This window comes from Fukomys damarensis, unplaced genomic scaffold (genome assembly GCF_012274545.1).
Source record: "Fukomys damarensis isolate Sample0158 unplaced genomic scaffold, DMR_v1.0_HiC HiC_scaffold_38, whole genome shotgun sequence".
NCBI lineage: Eukaryota > Metazoa > Chordata > Mammalia > Rodentia > Bathyergidae > Fukomys > Fukomys damarensis.
The window spans coordinates 54,721,301-54,739,032 of NW_022900950.1; the positions used below are offsets into that span (position 1 = coordinate 54,721,301).

General features: G+C 35.0%; 1 protein-coding gene across 1 annotated transcript in view; it reads right to left on the reverse strand.

Moving 5' to 3' along the window:
* Positions 1–2,105: 2,105 nt before the first annotated feature.
* The window catches only part of Naa16 (N-alpha-acetyltransferase 16, NatA auxiliary subunit), a 67,643-nt gene continuing 52,016 nt past the window's right edge, over positions 2,106–17,732 (reverse strand). The window contains 9 exon segments of the mRNA XM_033759948.1: positions 2,106–3,153; positions 3,489–3,493; positions 4,132–4,231; positions 6,952–7,055; positions 7,057–7,100; positions 7,534–7,632; positions 8,261–8,369; positions 10,204–10,391; positions 11,702–11,899. Coding sequence (XP_033615839.1) covers positions 2,958–3,153; positions 3,489–3,493; positions 4,132–4,231; positions 6,952–7,055; positions 7,057–7,100; positions 7,534–7,632; positions 8,261–8,369; positions 10,204–10,391; positions 11,702–11,899 — 1,043 coding nt within the window. The 3' untranslated portion in view covers positions 2,106–2,957.

A 17,732-nucleotide genomic window follows, 5' to 3' on the forward strand; every position in this document is an offset into this window, starting at 1 on the left:
ATCCAATTTGGGCTTGTTTCTATTACTAGTTCTTTTTATGTGTGTGTGTGTGGTACCAGGGATTGAACTCAGGACCTTGTGCTTGCCAGGCAGGCATAGTGCCACTAAGCTACATCCCAGGCCCTATTACTAGTTCTTTTGATTCAAACAGTTTAACATTTTGAACTGAGGACTAAAGCATATGAAGCAGGGTCACTGAAAAATAAGTATTATTAGTCATATTCTGTGAAGCCTGTGTTTGGGATTCAGCCTAACTCAAATATTCTGGAAACCTAACTATGCTAGATACTTGCAGTTTGACCACATAATCTGTGAAGCCAAAATATTTTCCCTTGTGTATATTACATTCTGTTTAAGAGGCTAGAAGATTCATGTTAGACTCCTGCGAGCCAAATCTCTGCTGTTATTTTTGGCATTAAAACTCTCAGAGAAAAAAAAAAAAAAAGACTGAGACCATTTTTGACTCTGTCAAGAACATTTTTTTTTTTCTCTCTTTCAGTACCAGGGATCAAACTCAGGATTTTGTGCTTACCAGGCAGGTGTAGCACTACTAAGTTATAACCAGAGTATTTATTTATTTATTTATTTATTTATTTATTTATTTATTTATTGTACCAGGGATCAAACTCAGGAACTTGTGCTTGCAAAGCAGGGGGCAGAAGCACTGAGCTAAATACCCAGCCCCCAAAGAACATTTTAGAAAAAGGATTTTGATAGTATGGACACAAATAAGCAATCATATACAAAATAATTTATTAAACCATTTCTGGGTTGCCATTATTTTACAGTGAGTTTTCTTCTTTCTCAGCAATAATGAATCTAAGAAGATTAGGGTAAAATGTTTTCTAAATTAAATCTCCACTTTTATGTTTACATTTGCTTAAATGGACACAATAACATTACAGTCATATTTACAGATCTGAGACATACTAAGTGATCATTACTGTTTTCTATACAACATTCAATAAAAGGCTATCTCCCCCAAATTGAACAATGTTATGACTTAATGGTTAAATCAATTTAAATTCTCATTTTACTGAGAAATATAAAAATGCATTTAATAGTTAATGCATGGCTGTAAGAGTAACAGTGCTTACCAACAGACCTAAGAGACAACCTACAATGTGGGAAAAAATTTTTACCAGCTGCTCCTTAGATAAAGGACTGTTATCTAGAATATATAAAGAACTAAAAAAAATCAGGACCCCCAAATACAAAAACCCAATTCAAAAATGGGCATCTGAAATGAACAGACACTTCTCAGACAAAGAAGTAAAAGCAAATAAATATATGAAAAAATGTTCCACATCACTGGTCATTTGAGAGATGCAGATGAAAACAACATTGAGATTCCACCTCACCCCACAAAGAATGGCTGCTATCAAGAAATCAAACAATACCAAATGTTGGCGGGGTTGTGGGGAGAAAGGAACCCTTTTCCATTGTTGGTGGGAGTGCAGACTGGTGCAACCACTATGGAAATCAATATGGAGATATCTCAAACAACTAGATTAGAGGTTCCATTTGACCCATCCCTGTGCTGGGTATCTTTCCAAAAGATTAAAAGAATCTTACCACACTGATATATGCACACCCATGTTTATAGTGGCCCTGTTTATCACAGCTAAAACTTGGAAATGGCCCAATTGCCCATCAGTTGGAGACTGGATAAAGAACATGTGTTTTTTTCTATAAAATGGAATACTACTCAGCCATAAAGAATGAGAAACTAGAGTCATTCATAGGAAAAAGCATGCATATTGAGGCCATATTCCAAAGTGAAATAAATAAGACACACATGTGTAAAAACAGAATAGTTTCTCTGGTGTGAAAAACTAAAAGTGTAAATAAGACACAAATTGTATAACTGATATTGTGAAATAGGAAGAAAAGGGCTAAAGGTGTAGGGGAAGCAGGAAGGGGTAGGGGAATGGAAATAAGGGGAAAGAAAAAATATGAGAAAAGGAAAAATGGAAACAAAGTCTCTGTAAATAGGGGAGGTTGGAGGGTGTGGAAGGAGGGCAGGGTATGGGGAAAAATGAGAACCAAGACCTGTCATGTAAAGGTACAAGATCCCAATGATGAATGTAACTGTACTGTATACTTAAAAAGTACCAATAAACTCAATGAAAAAAAAAAAGAAAGTAACAATGCTTCACTTTTGTTTTCTGCCCTATTATGCACCCTTAAGGCATGTTTCTTAGCATAAACTACTTGTTAGTATTCAAAGTAATTAAGGCAAGAAGGTATAATTCTTCCATTTGGGTTTTAAGTCTACCTACTACTATATGATATGAAACAAATTTACCAGTGAACTTCCGTGATTAAGAGGTAAACCAATCTTCACATCCTGAATAATCTACATAAATAATGGAGTACCCTTATCCATCCAAAAAGTATCATATTTTTATGGATAATTATAAAGGAAATGGCAAGTGATTAAAAAAATCAAAGTTTAAAACAAGCAAATTAAAGTTCAAAATGAATCTCACTGTGTGCCAAGAGAAATTCTATTTTTTAGAATATGTCAATACTTTAAAACAACACCCAAAAAGGGGGGAAAGATAAGCAAAGAAATAAACAATAATAAAACAAATCAGTAAGACAAGGGATCAAAATGGATCCTGAAACTGGGATCTAAAAAAAGTGATACAGAGAGTATATATACAACTTTATCTTAATAAAGAAATTGCCTTCATTTTGATACATAAGAAATAATACTACAGTGCTGATAGATAATTTGGGAGTTTAAGAAAAACTGTACGAGTATAAAAAAATAACTTTAACCCAAATTTATGTAAATTGGCAGTCAGATAAAGAAAATAAACTTACAGAATACGCCTTTTAAAAATTCTATCCACATATTTCATTTCATACAAATATTAAAATGCAGTCTAGAAAATAAACTGTGATATAAATTTAGTTTAGGTTCTGTAGGAGTCAGTTTTCTACAAGATTCAAATTTCATTTGCCAAGACGTAGTTAGCTGGGTAGTTCAGTGCTGCACTAGGACTATGGACTTCAGTCACAGGAGGCAGAAAAGCAGACGCAAAAGAAAGCAGGTTGTGACTCATGATCCTGGATTCTTCACATTGGGAGTTACAGTTTCCCAAGCTTCCATCAAGAAGTGCCTCAGAAACCTTTGTTAAAGGTCTAATGAAGCAAGGGGGAAAATAGAAACTATTTTTTAAAAATGCTCAGTTATGGACTTTACTGAAAAGTCAATAATTTCCTAATTAAACCAAGATAACAAGGCCTCAGTCTAAAATAACTATTATCTATAATCACCTCAAAAAAAAAAAGAATAAAAGTCAACTCTACAAAGCTGTAAAAGAGGCAGCAAAATCTAACAGTTGAAATAAAAGGAAACTTTAAAATTACAATCACTAAAAATGAAAGTGTCCTTTATTAATAATAGCTCATATTTACTTCATGGTTTGTTACTCCAGATAACTCTTACATTGACTCAGAAATGGATAGTACAGTACTTCATCTTTCAAATGTGGAAAAGAAGGCCAAGAAAGAACTTGCATAAAGCCACACAACTAACAATTTGTGGAGCTGAGATCTGTATTGAGATCTAATTTAAGAGGATCCACTTAAGAATTATACTGTAGGGCCAGGGATTTAGCTCAGTGGTTTCGCTGCCTGCCTCAAAAGCGCAAAGTCCCGAGTTCAATTCCCAGTACCAAAAAAGAAAAGAAAAGAATTATATTGTAGCCAGGTGTGGTGGCAAACACCTGTGACCCTGCACTTGGGAGGCTGAGGTTGGAGGATTACTGCCAGTGTGAGGTAAGCCTGGGCTACCTGAGTTCAAGGTCAGCATAAACTCAGTGACCAGAGAAACCAAAAAACCAAAAAGAAGACTCCTACCTCCCAAGTACAAGTTCTCAAGTTTGATTCCCCGGTACCAAAAAAACAAAAAGCAAGAGAACTATATTGTAAAGACACAAGTGTTTTTTGTTTTGTTTTGTGGTACCAGGGATCGAACTCAGGACCTTGCACCTGCCAGGCAGGCCCAGCACCACTGAGCTACATCCCTAGCCTGACACACGTTTTATTACATTGGTGTTATTACAAGTTTTATTACTGGTGTTCACTTATCAGCCTGTTGAAAAGTCTTACCTTTACATTTTTATCTTTGATAGTTTCATCCTATCTAGTAGCTATAGCAACTGCTTTCTCTTGTCTTGACTTGTCCAGAAAATACATCATTGTAGCGCCTGAAATTCTAAGACATTTTAAGATAAGTAAACTCCTATGGCTTATACTTTATAAGATTAATATTGACCAATGACTTAAAATATGGTTTCAAGTATTTAATCAATGGTGGGCTGGAGCTGGTTCCCACCAGCTCTCAGAAGCCAACTGTGACATCTTTTCAATTTGTTTGGTATCAGGGATAGAACTCAGGACCCTATGCTTTGAAAGCAGGTGGTGGAATCACTGAGCTAAATCTCCGGCACAAAGGTTAGATCTCCCAGCAGATGGGCTCAGTGGTGTCTTATGTTCTTTTTTTTACCCTCCATTTATTAAAAAATTTTTATTAATGCAGTACATAATGATTACATTCACTATGGGGAACTGGTACAAGTACATAATATACCCTTTCTCACTTCCTACATAGTGACACAACTCGTTGATAGGTTATGGCTACAATGTAACTACTGTCATCACGACAAAACACTACAAATCAGAGCAGTCTTCCTTCACAAATGGCTATTAAACATTTACGTAACAGTACTTTTAACTTTTTCTCCTTAGAAATATAAATAGAAGCCAGGCATGGTGTCTCACACCTGTAATCCCAGCACTCGGGAGGCTGAGGCAGGAGGATCACTGTGAGTTCAAGACCAGCCTGGGCTACGCAGTGAGTTCCAGGTCAGTCTCAACTACATAGTGAGACCCTGTCTCAAAAAACCAAAACCAAACCAAACCAAAACAAAAAATATATATATATAGAGAGAGAAATACCAATAAAGACTAGCCTATGGTATCAATCAATATTTCAATCAAAACAAGACAATACCCTAAACTAACAAATCATTGATACACAGGAGTGTGGTTAGGAACAAGAGAAAAAGTCTGCATTCTCACAAAGAAAATAGTCTTTTAAAAGTTTACATTCCTCCTATAAATTATGTTTTGTATTCCATATTTGTTTTTCTATTAGATTCTTATTAGCCCTTTGCATATCAGGTTTTGCTAAATTACATTTCTGTGAATAGTTCTTCCAACTGGTGTTTTGATTTTAGTTTTTATGTGCTGAAATTTTCCTTTGCTTGAATTTCATGCGTTTGTTTGTTTATTTATTTATTTATGGTACTGGGGATCCAATTTGGGACCTTATGCTTGCGAGGCAGGCGGAGGAACCACTGAGCTAAATCCCCAGCTCTCATATGTTTAAGAAAGCATTTCCTACATTCATTTTTTAAAAAAACTTCTCTATTATCCTGTTCTTGAAGAGAAATTTTCTGTTTCTACCAAGAAATGTAAATTTTCACAAGTAATACTTTTTCTATAGATATTAGTCATGAGAAAATAATCTTAAGAAAGCTTAGGTTAAAATATTTAAACACATGGCTTAAGATAGTTACTTATGCTTTTTCATTTTGCCCCCAACTTCATTTATAATTTTTTCTGAGTTTAATTTATGCCCTATTGCCTTTTTATAAATTTGTAGTACCAGGGATTGAACTGAGAACCTTGTGTTTACCAGGTACACGTGGTTTTTATTAATTTGTATAAACTCTCTAAAATACTTCCCATAAGAATTTAGGATATAAATAAATCTTCAAGATAGAAAATACACAGGGGTTATGTCACCCCTATGAAGGGGGTGAATGTGGGGCAAGGGTATGGGGAAAAAAGAAGAACCAAGACATATAAAAGAAATGATCCCAGTGATAAATGTAACTGTATGGTTTGCTTTAAATGTACCAATAAACTTAATGGGGGGGAGATAGAAAATACACAAAAGCAATAAAAATTCAAGAAAAAATAAATTACTCATAACCACAGCTCTTAAAAGCAACACTACAGCCTGGTATGTACTTTCTTTTCAGCCTTTTTGCAAGAATACTTTTACACAGCAGAAATTATACTTTATGTGCAATTATTCAGTATGTATCATGAAGGTATTTACTACTATTATTACAAATTGCTTAAATAAACATCACTTTAAATGACTATATGGTAGTCATCCTATCAACCTATTATCTATTATTGTATATACATTACATCTGTTCTCATTCTTCTTTTCCTCATACTAAGCTCTTTCTTTGCTTTAGATTAATTCTTTAAAAATTTTTTTAAATGTGACTACTAAATCAAAAGACACAGGTAATTTCAAATTCTTGACAAGGATGGCAAATTATTTTTCTAAGTGACAGGGCCAATTTATACTCAGAGAAGCAAAGTGAAAGTGCTTGACTGTCACATCCTTACCACACTTTATTTTTCTTTTCTTTTCTTTTTTTTTTTTTTTTTGTTACCAGAGATCAAAATTAGTACCAGAGATCAAAATTGGGATCTTGTGCTTGCCAAGCAGCAGGCGGTAGAACCACTGAGCTAATTCCCCGGCCCTTCCCTTTTATTTTTTATTTTTTATTTTTTTATTTTTGAGGCAGGATCTCATTTTGTAGTTCAGGCAAGTCTTAAACTCACTATGTAGCCCACGCTGGCCTCGAACTCATGGTGATCCACCTGCCTCAGCCTCCTAAGTGCTGGGATTACAGGTGTGTGCTGCCATGCCCAGTTTATTTTCCTTTTTGACAAAAAACAAACAAACAAAGAAACCCAAACTGTGCTATTTGAAAGAAACAAATGGTGTTGTGTTCATTTCTTTTTCCTCTGGTAAACAGCCAGGCTGAATATCTTTCCAAATATTTGTTTTTCATAACATTCTATTTTTTTTCTATAAACACTATAATCAGGGCAGCTAAATACAACCCTGAAAGTAGATGCTGAAGAGAGGTAATGTTACATTTGAGAAAATCCTCATTAAAGCTTTCCAAATCCTTGTTAAAAAATATTTTCTGCATTTCTTGAGACAGACAGAACACTGCTCACAACGTCTGGAAGGCTACTACGTTCAGATATTACAAAAACAAAAACATTTGGACTTTTAGCTTTTATCTGTCCTTTGGAAGAAAAATCAACTAAAAAACATCTGTACTTAGTGTTAAGCTTGATATATTTTATACAGTACAAATAATTGTCAAGCCTCTGGAATAAAAATTCACCAATTTCTATCAGTTAACCAATACGTTTAATTTAGATTATCTGCATTTAAATACAGTGAGCACCACTTTTTTTTTTTTTTTTTTTTTTTTTATTTACTTTACATGGTTGTCTCTTTAATGCTCAGCTAAATGGAAAAGAGCTCAAATTTACCTTTCATGTCTGCTTCTCCATAAACTTTACCTTTTTTTGTTTGGTACTGGGGATAGAACTTGGGACCTTGTACTTGCAAGGCAGGTGGTGGAAACATTGAGCTAAATCCCTGGCCCAACATTACCTTTTAATACTTACCAGATTTAGAAAATCTAATTAAACATTCATGTAACCATGGATTATTACTGTTGATGGCAAAAGCTCATTTGACAGACTGCAGCATTAACAGAAACTTTCCTGTGTCAAAAAGATGACAGTAGCCAGGCATGGTGGCACATGCCTGTAATCCCAGCACTTGGGAGGCTGAGGCAGGAGGATCACTGTAAGTTCAAGACCAGCCTGTGCTACACAGTGAGTTCCACAGCAGTCTGAACAACATAGTGAGACCCTGTCTCAAAAAAAGGCTATTTATGCTATTTTTGCTTTTTTTTTAGCCTCACTTAAATTCAGTAACAAATATTACCATGTTATAAATACTCATAAACAAAATTCAAAGCTGACTTTTGTAATCAAAGACAGTCTTTGTTTTCCAAAGAAAAGCTTGAAAATCATGCAGAATTGTTACAGGTAAACAATTTTATGATTTTCAAAATGGATTTGGTTATATATTATGTGCAATGTAACAAAGAAAAAGGACATTATGAGCCTTAGTGAAGGCTGAAATAAACTTTAAGAAACAAACATAGATCTGACAAAGATTAAACTGAATATGGTCACCAATGTGATTAAGGATTTAAAACTGAACTCAAGGCTGAGTGAGTTTAGGTGGAACCTTGCATACATGAAGCCCTAGATTTGACCCCCTTAGCACCACTCTCAAAACAACACAAATAAGAACTCAAGAAGCTTAAAAAAAAAAAATTACCTTTTCTAAAATATATTTCAAATGCTAACAGATGTGTGTCAGTGTTATAAGCAACAAGGTTCTTAAGAGGTATAAGGAGCTTGATGGCTTCTTCTAATGGATCTTCTACCTATTTTGAAGTGAAGAGAAAATTTTTCATATTTAAAAAAAGTTATTCAAGTCAAATCTCCCCTAAAATTTTATATTAACATGTATTTAAAGCAGTTTTGTTTTTTTATGTAACCAATCAACATTAAAATTACCTAAAAGCACAATTTTCAATTTAAAAATAGCTATATTTTTATAACTATAAAATCAAGATGACTTTATAAAAATTTAAAACTACTTAAAATTATTCCAGACTTTAGGAAATGATGCAGAAAGTACTGATGGTTCCTTATACACTATAGACAGCTAAAATAAAAAGACATATAATAGTGTCTCATAATTGGGGAAAAAGTAACCTTCCCTCCCTCTCTTACTTATTTTCAGTACCTGGCCTCAAACTCAGGACCTTGTGCTTGCAACGCACGCACAGTGCCACTGAGCTACCTCCCAGGCCCCAAAAGTAACATTTTAAATGATTATACCTGATTTACAGTAAATAAATCAGAAAGCTAACTATTTCCCCAAATTTGGTTCCAAAATATATATTGACACTTCAATTCCATATTTCATAAATAATGGTATTGCTGTTACAACAGATTACTGAAACTTTAGTGGCTTAAAACAATACAAGCTTATCTTGAAAGTCTCATATGAGACAATCTCAGTGGGCTTAAAATCAAGGTGTCAGCAGGACTTCATTCTGCTTTGGAAGATCTAGGGGAAAAGCCATTTCCTTGTCTTTTTCTTCTTTTAAAGGCTGCCTCCATTTCCTGGCTTATAGATTATCTCCTTCCATCTTGAAAGCCAGCAAAAACAGTTTAAGCCCTCAAATAACATCACCCTCCAAAGGTAATAAGGGAAAGAAAAAAATAGGAGAAAATGAAAAAATTGAAATAAAGTGTTTGTAAATGGGGAGGGGAGGAGGGGGTGAAGGGAGGGCAGGGACAAGGGGAAAAGATTTCCTTGTCTTTTTCTTCTTTTAAAGGCTGCCTCCATTTCCTGGCTTATAGATTATCTCCTTCCATCTTGAAAGCCAGCAAAAACAGTTTAAGCCCTCAAATAACATCACCCTCCAAAGGTAATAAGGGGAAGAAAAAAATAGGAGAAAATGAAAAAATTGAAATAAAGTGTTTGTAAATGGGGAGGGGAGGAGGGGGTGAAGGGAGGGCAGGGACAAGGGGAAAAAATGAGAACGAAGACCTGTCGTGTAAAGGTACAAGATCCCAATAATGAATGTAACTGTACTGTATACCTAAAATGTACCAATAAACTCAATAAAAAAAAAAATAACATTACCCTCACTTCTTCAACTTGCAAGGTCCAACCTGATCACACTGGGTCACATGGATAAACCAAGCTGATTCCTATTTTGAGATCAGCTAATTACAACCTTCCATTTCATCTGCTACCTTAATTCCCCTTTGCTGTGTAAGAACAGTGTTCATAGGTTTTGGGGATTAGAACCGACATTTTTTTTTTTTTTTGAGACAGGGTCTCACTATGTAGTTGAGACTGCCCTGCAGCTCACTATGTAGCCCAGGCTGGTCTCGAACTCACAGCGATCCTCCTGCCTCAGCCTCCTGAGTGCTGGGATTACAGACGTCACCACCACATCCGGCTAGAACAGACATCTTTTAATTAAAGGGCCATTACTCTGCCACAACACAATCCTATGTATAATTGATATTATTAAAAATCCATATATTGTCACTCAGAGTCAACAATGCCTATCATATAATGACCTTAAAATACTGCAAATGGCTTCTGACTTATAGGTTTAAATAAATTGTGTTTATAGTCAGAGCAGAACCAAACAGCATAAATGTTAGTAAAGAATAATGGTAAACTCATCTCACCTTTTCTAATTTTTCATGTATAAGTTTTCTTAAGACCACTGGATTCTTCTTCACCTTCTCATTTTTTCTTTTGATTTTTTGTTGGTGTTCCCTTTCTCCATGCTTTCTCTCTTCTTCTAATTTGGCCTTTTTCTGAGCTCTTCTTTGCTTGCTAAGAATTTTCTTCAACTCTCTGGCTGACAAGTTTTCTACAAATATTCAAATGAACAAAAGTTCTGAGTCAAAATGTTTGCAATTTTTCTTACATCCTTATACATACTATTAATATAGCTTTTTTGTGGGGGTAACTATAACAAAATTTTTAGAAAGTATATTCCTATGACTAGCATAAAACCTGGTACACAAAAGGCAACCAGTAAGTGCTGGCTGCATTAAAACTAACCAATTTTAGGGCCGGGGTTTAGCTCAGTGGTGTTGCTGCCTGCCTTGCAAGCGCAGAGACCAGAGTTTGGTCCCCAGTACCCCCTCCCCACCAAAAAAAGAGCCAACCAATATCAGTCCAGTTCTGTCGCCTACCCAATAAACAACTTCAGGCAAATTACATTATCCATCTCAGTCTCAAGTTGCAAGCTGTGTACAGAGGGGTAAATACGATGGACTCTACCAGAATATTTCAGAGGTAAGAGATAATGCATATAAGCACACTTGTGATCAATAAACATATAACTATTAGAGATGAAAGCTCAGAAATTTGTCTCCAAGTTATCATTTCTCAAATATTCCTAGATATTAACACTCTAGTTAATAAAAAGCTATACAAATATTCTCACTGGTATTATTTTCAGTAAGTACATACCAGAAGTTTTAGGAATATGTGTTTTTCCCCAAGGAGCTGAAAGCTACTTCTAGTTAAAATTTAAAGGTGTAGGGAAAGTGGGAAGGGTAGGGGAAAGGTAATAAGGGAAAAGAAAAAAATATGAGAAAATGGATATAAAGTGTTTGTAGATGGGGAGGGGTGGAGGGGGTGAAGGGAGGGCAGGGACAAGGGGAAAAAATGAGAACCAAGACCTGTCATGTAAAGGTACAAGATCCCAATGATGAATGTGACTGTGTTGTATCCCTAAAATGTACCAATAAACTCAATGAGGGAAAAAAATTTAAAGCGGGGGGAAACAACAACAATGACCCAGCCCATAGACATTTCTATTTTTCCTGAACTCATTTTATTAAATAAGAAAGAGCACAAGTCAGCCCTTTAGGGTGACTGAGAACATCAGCTACAGAATATCATCCTACTGACTTTTTTGACACATAAGTTATTTTAATATTGTCTTCATTTGACAATATATTTTTAAATGAATTTTAATTACACAAGCACATAGGCTACAGTGAAGTAATTTACTATATGTATACAGCATGTAATGATCAAATCAGGGTAGCAGCATTTCTACCTTCATAAACATTTGAGAATATATTTTTCTCTGTACTGCTTATGTTAATGATATTCTGAAATCTGATGTTCTTTACAGTTTTTTTAAACATGTTCCTCTTCAGTTACCTGAATTTATTTCTTGTTTTCTTTCATTGGTTAAAGGATTATCATATAATTTTAAATATATTTCAATTGCTGATCTGAAATAAAAGGCATGTCTTCTGAAAGTATCTTCTAATCTCAAAAGGTCAATATAGGCACGAAGGATCATCCTCACACAGTATGTATGGAAGTCAAATTGATCATTGGTTATCTCAAAAAATGCTTAAAAACAAAACCATAGAATTATCCCTTAGATTTTTGTCAATAACATCTACTTTTTGGAGAAAAATTCTAAAAAGTCCAAAAATCAATGTAAGCACCTACAATTTCACTTAGTTGTTTTCTCTTATTTTAATATTATAAAGGACACCAAGTTATTTGCATTCAACTTCAATTGTCTCTTTCTACAGTCCACTCCCTATGAATGTTTCTGTGATATTCAACTTCCATGCTACTAAGCCAAATGACCAGGTTATTTTCAAACCTAGAAAGCAGTACATATCTACATTTTAGTCTTAATAAAATACTTCTCCTCTGTAGTCACTAAAAACCAACAAGACAGAGTAAAGAGAACTCTGAGGACTATATGTAGATTAACATTAAACACCTACCAATCTGAACGATCTAGTCAAACCTGAGCCCCTAACAGGGAAAGACTTAGCATCTATAATCAATCCCCTTTTGGCAAGCCGAGGGCCTCGTAAGCAGACACTGAATGAGCACAGTATCTGCCAAGTCAGGAGACGAGCTACTTATCAGGCATGTGAACTTGAGTAAGTGTTTTAATTTCCTACAGCCTTAATTGTTTAAACTAAGCTAGCCCATTCATCAGGGTTATTAAAGGGTCAAATAAGAATACATTTGAAAGTTCAGTTTCAACTGTAAACTATTATACAAAAAGAACATACAGTTTCCTCTAACTCGAAAAAACTGTACTGATCTATATTTATTCCATTTTACAAAAAAAAATTTTTTTGTTGTTTTTAAAGTTCCTGCCTGTCCAAAAAGTCAGACAGGCTTTTGTTTTTTGGCAGTTAGTAGTACTGGGGATTGAGCCCAGGGCCTTTTACACTGAGCTAAATAAGGTCCTGCTATGTATTAAGTTGCCCAGGCTGGGCTCAAAAGTGTTATCCTTCTGCCTCAGCCTCCCAGAGTGTTGTGATCACAGACAGGTGTGCATCACAATACTCAGCTCAGAAGTTCTTCATATGAAGTCTGTGTAAACAAGGATAACTTCTCCAAGAACTCAAAAGCATTTATCTAATTTCCAGAGGCCCTTGGCCCCCAAAAGTTAAGAACTAATCCCTTCCATGGAAAACTAACTCATAGCCCCACCAAACAGTTTTATAGTATCATTTGTATCCCCTATATGCATTTCTATCTTTGATTCTTTTCTCCTGCTTTAGCTTCTCCAAAGTCAAAGAGAAAAATGAATGATTCACTGTTCCAACATAGATAAAGCCTTTCTACTACGTCATGCTGCCTCTGTCCTAGAGGGTATAGTAATTGGCTGCACAGGACATATTTGTAATTGTCCACAGTCACTTGCTAATCTTAGTCAATTTGGTAATTGGAAACATGCTTTACAAAGAATTACATTAAGTACCTGAGAATTCTAAGATGAGAATAACAGAAGTACAGTGTGGAGGGCAAGAAAAATGAACACTTCACATCAGTTTATACTTATTACTAAAAAAGCATGCTTAGCTGGGCGTGGTGGCTCACACCTGCAATCCCAGCACTGGGGAGACTGAGGCAGGAGGATTGCTGTGAGTTTGAGACCAGCCTGGGCTACCTAGTGAGTTCCAGGTCAGTTTCAATATATAGTGAGACCCTGTCGCAAAAAACAAACAAACAAACAAAAGCTTGCTTTAATATTATATTTGAAAACTACATTTTTCCCACCAATAAGACAAATTCATAAGTAATATTTAAGTTTTATTTTTTAAAAATCAAAGGATTACTATTCATAAAGTTGTTAATGGTTTTCCTTAAATTCAAGTTCTTTGCATTCAACTTCAAAAATCAAAGGATTCTCCTTAATACATATCAAGTTATATCTAAAATTTCAATATAATTGACTAAGGAAAGATGGCAGTTCTAAAAATCATGGAACACTTAATAAGGTGAAAACATCTAAGAGATTATGGGACTTTTCAAGATGAGAAATGTGTAAAAAGGGAGCCATACGGAATCACAATTTTTTTTTTTTTTTTTTGAGACAGGGTCTTACTATGTAGTTGAGACTGACCTGGAGCTCACTATGCAGCCCAGGCTGGTCTCGAACTTGCAGCAATCCTTCTACCTCAGCCTCCCGAGTTCTGGGATTACAGGCATGCACCACCACGCCTGGCTTGGAACCACAAATATTTAAACTGCCTCTTTATCAGTAACAGTGCATAGCCTCTCTACAGTTAGTTTCTTCCTTAAACAAGGTAACCAATTTATCCCAGGTGAGAAGAAGTTCTCCCAATTTTTCAATTGAAAACACTATGTCTTGATACTGTTCAGCCATGGGAAAACCTGGATGGTTAATCACTCTGAAATAATAGTAGGGAGAAAAATACGGCTAAATTAAATCAGAAAAAGTAGGTAAGAAACTACAGACTAATAATTTTGCTTTGGAAGAAATAGTGCATTGCAGAATACAACATAAACAACTAAATAATCTTGAGCTAATTTTCTTCTTCAAACTTTGGAATAATTACAGACATAGAGGCAGCTGCAAAAGTTAGCATATAGAGGTCCAGTATCCCCTTTCCTCCAAAGCTTATAGCTTAAGAGTACACTGATGTAATGAGTGAATAGTGTTCTATGTGATTTTATCATGTGTAGACTTCTATAAAAACTATCACAATCAGTAACTATTCCATCACCATGAAGCTCTCTTTCTGTACTATTCTGAGTTAATTTTTTTTAGTCTCCAAAACTGTAAAACACAAAAATATGCTACATAAAACAAACAGATAAAGTCAGTTTCCATGCAGTTTTGAGGCAAACACCAAAGGCATAAGGACACCTGTCAACTCACTAGGAAAGCTAGGTATCTAAATCATAACAGACAGCAAATATTAACATACACTTCACGGCCTTAAATCTTCACCCCTCATTTTAAACACTAGTGTGTACACATTCCCTCCTTCCTTCCCTCCCTCTTTTTCTCTCCCACTCTCATATATCATTTGTATCTCTATATAATATACACATATAAATAAGATGAAGAGGGAAGAGTTTGTTGAAGCTGTCAAAATTAGGCTTGAATCAAATTAAGGCAAATCATCAAAGAACTTAGCACACTTTTTGGGGGGGGCAGGGATTTGGCTCAGTGGTTCTGCCACCTGCGTTGCAAGTACAAGGGTCCAAGTTCAAACCGCAGTAGCCCCCCCCCAAAAAAAGAATTTAAAAAAGCCATTCACACAGGACTGTAATTTTCTTTAGGAATTCCATCCTATCCCCGTTTTCTGCCCATCACTTCTCAGAATTTCAGAATTCCTGGAAGAGGCTCTTAAATGCTTACATACAGAGAAGCAACAAAAACCTCTGGCTTAAAAATAATAACCAAGTTGGGGATTTATCTCAGTGGTTCTGCCGCCTGCCGTGCAAGTGCAAGGACCCGAGTTCAATCCCCAGTACTACTACTACTACTACTACTACTACTACTAATAATAATAATAATAATAACCAGATCAGCCAGGCTTGGTGGTGCACACCTATAATCCCAGCACTTGGGAATCTGAAGCAGGAGGATGGCTGAGACTTCAGGACCAACCTGGGCTACATAATGAGGTCAAGGTGAGCCTAAACTACTAGTGAGGCCCTGTCTCAAAAAACAGAAAAACAACTAGCGGAATAAGCAACTTTATTTTTTATAGAAAATCCGTCACTACAAACCACACATCAATTTGATAGTGATCAGATTATCAAAATCCTAGATTTCTATATGCCATAGTTCAAATGTTGCAAATGTAAAATAATGAGAACTCAATCATTTAAAAAGGAAAAGTTTGATTCTTGAAAGAGTTTAAAATATTCTGAACACGGGTATGCAGACAATAGTTCAAAGAAAATGTTTGTTTTTAATAAAACTCAAGTTTCAAATATCAGACTGGGTTGGACTACATAATCTTCACAGATAATCTTAAAATTCAAAGGGGTAAGACAAAAACAGAAAAGGTACCATACTGGACCATTCTGGAATTCTAATATTTTAAATCTAATTATTAAGAGCTCATGACAACATGTATCACAGTTGAAGCTGACCTTAATGAAAGAATTCTTGAATGAATTCTTGAAGGCAAAAGAAATATCCTTTATTTGAATGTGTTTCTCAATTTTTTTTCCAGTACCAGGGATCAAACTCAGGACATTGTGCTTGGAAGGCAGACACAGTGCCACTGAGCTACATCACTAGCCCATTCTCAGTTCTACTTAGATTATTCTCTTTTTTTGAGACAGGGTCTCACTATGTAGTTCGGACTGCCCTGGAATTCAAATTCACACCAGGCTGGACTCAAACTCATAGCAATCCTCCTGCCTCAGCCTCCCAAGTGCTGGGATTATAGGGCTGTGCCACCACATCCAGCTTCTCAATTCTACTTACAAGGTAAACTACAAAGTTCATTTTTTAAAAGGTGTTTGCTGCCTTTTTAACATATTTAAAAGCAAGTGTAAAGCAACTCATGCAGATACTTACTAGAATAAATCCTTCAATTTTGTAATTATTCCTAAATCTTTCCAACGACGTAATTTTTAGATTATCATAGTTTTGGAAATTAATTTAAGAAACATTAAGCATTCCATCAATAAATATTTATTAATCTCATTTGTATAAACACGTGTTTCTACATATAACTACATATGTAATATATATGTTAATCATAAGAGTAAAAATCTTACTTTTAGTATGGAACAGTCTTTTTGGGGGGGATCAAACTTGGGTCCTTGTGCTTGTGAGGTAGGTGGCAGAACATGGAATATTCTTTATAAAAAGACTAGCTATAAGAGGGGACTCTTATTTTCTGTTTCTAGTTCTTCCTATACTCAAATGCCAGTAGCAAACATTGAGTTAAGTTAAAATTTAAAGCAATAATTACATAACAAGTCCAAATGGTGATTTCTGCCATATTTTAATCTCTGTAACTAATGATTTCTTATAACTTTTTTCTTCAAAAATGCTTTCTACCAATTAAGTTATTTCTTGAACTAGAACTAGCTTATCTGGCGTAGAATTTTATTTCATGCCACATAGCCAAAGTCATTTAGACTTAAGAGAAAGCATCATCTAAGTGAAATTTGCTAAGTAGAAGGTCTACTTACTCTACTAATTCTCAAAAAAATAGAATAAAGCAATATAGAGGCATTAATTTAGAAGAAATGGAGTCTAAATTCAAGTTCACAACTCTAATAATCATAAAGATATTCAAATTTCACTTAAATAGAAATTTTTGCGAGCAGTGCATGATGGCACATACCTGTAGTCCCAGCATTCACCAGACTGAGCCAGGAAGATCTGTGAGTTTGAGAATATATACTGTACTGCAGTAATTTTTGTATTTACATTTGTATGATGTGACATAATAGATGTGAATGTTAATCGCTGCTTGAATATGTGAAAAATTATAATGGTGCATAAGATCCTAATGATATAACTGGCAATGTGAAGTAGGAAGAAAAGGGCTAAAGGTGCAGAGGAAATGGGAAGGATAGGGCAAAGGTAATAAGGGGAAAAGGAAACAAATGAAAAAATGGAAATAAAGTATTTTTAAATAGGGAAGGGAGGAGGGGGTGAAGAGAGGGTAGGAATAAGGGGAAAAAATGAGAACCAAGACCTGTCATGTAAAGGTACAAGATCCCAATGATGAATGTAACTGTACTGTATAACGAAAATGTACCAATAAACTCAGTGAGAAAAAAATCATATTTTAATAAATATTTCTTTTCTTCTTAAACATATTTTAAATTATATGATAAAACTATCCTTTTGAAAACTGGGGTTATGTCTTCTGATCTACATTTGGGAGCTAATTGCCAACGTGAGATCTTAATAAAAGTATTA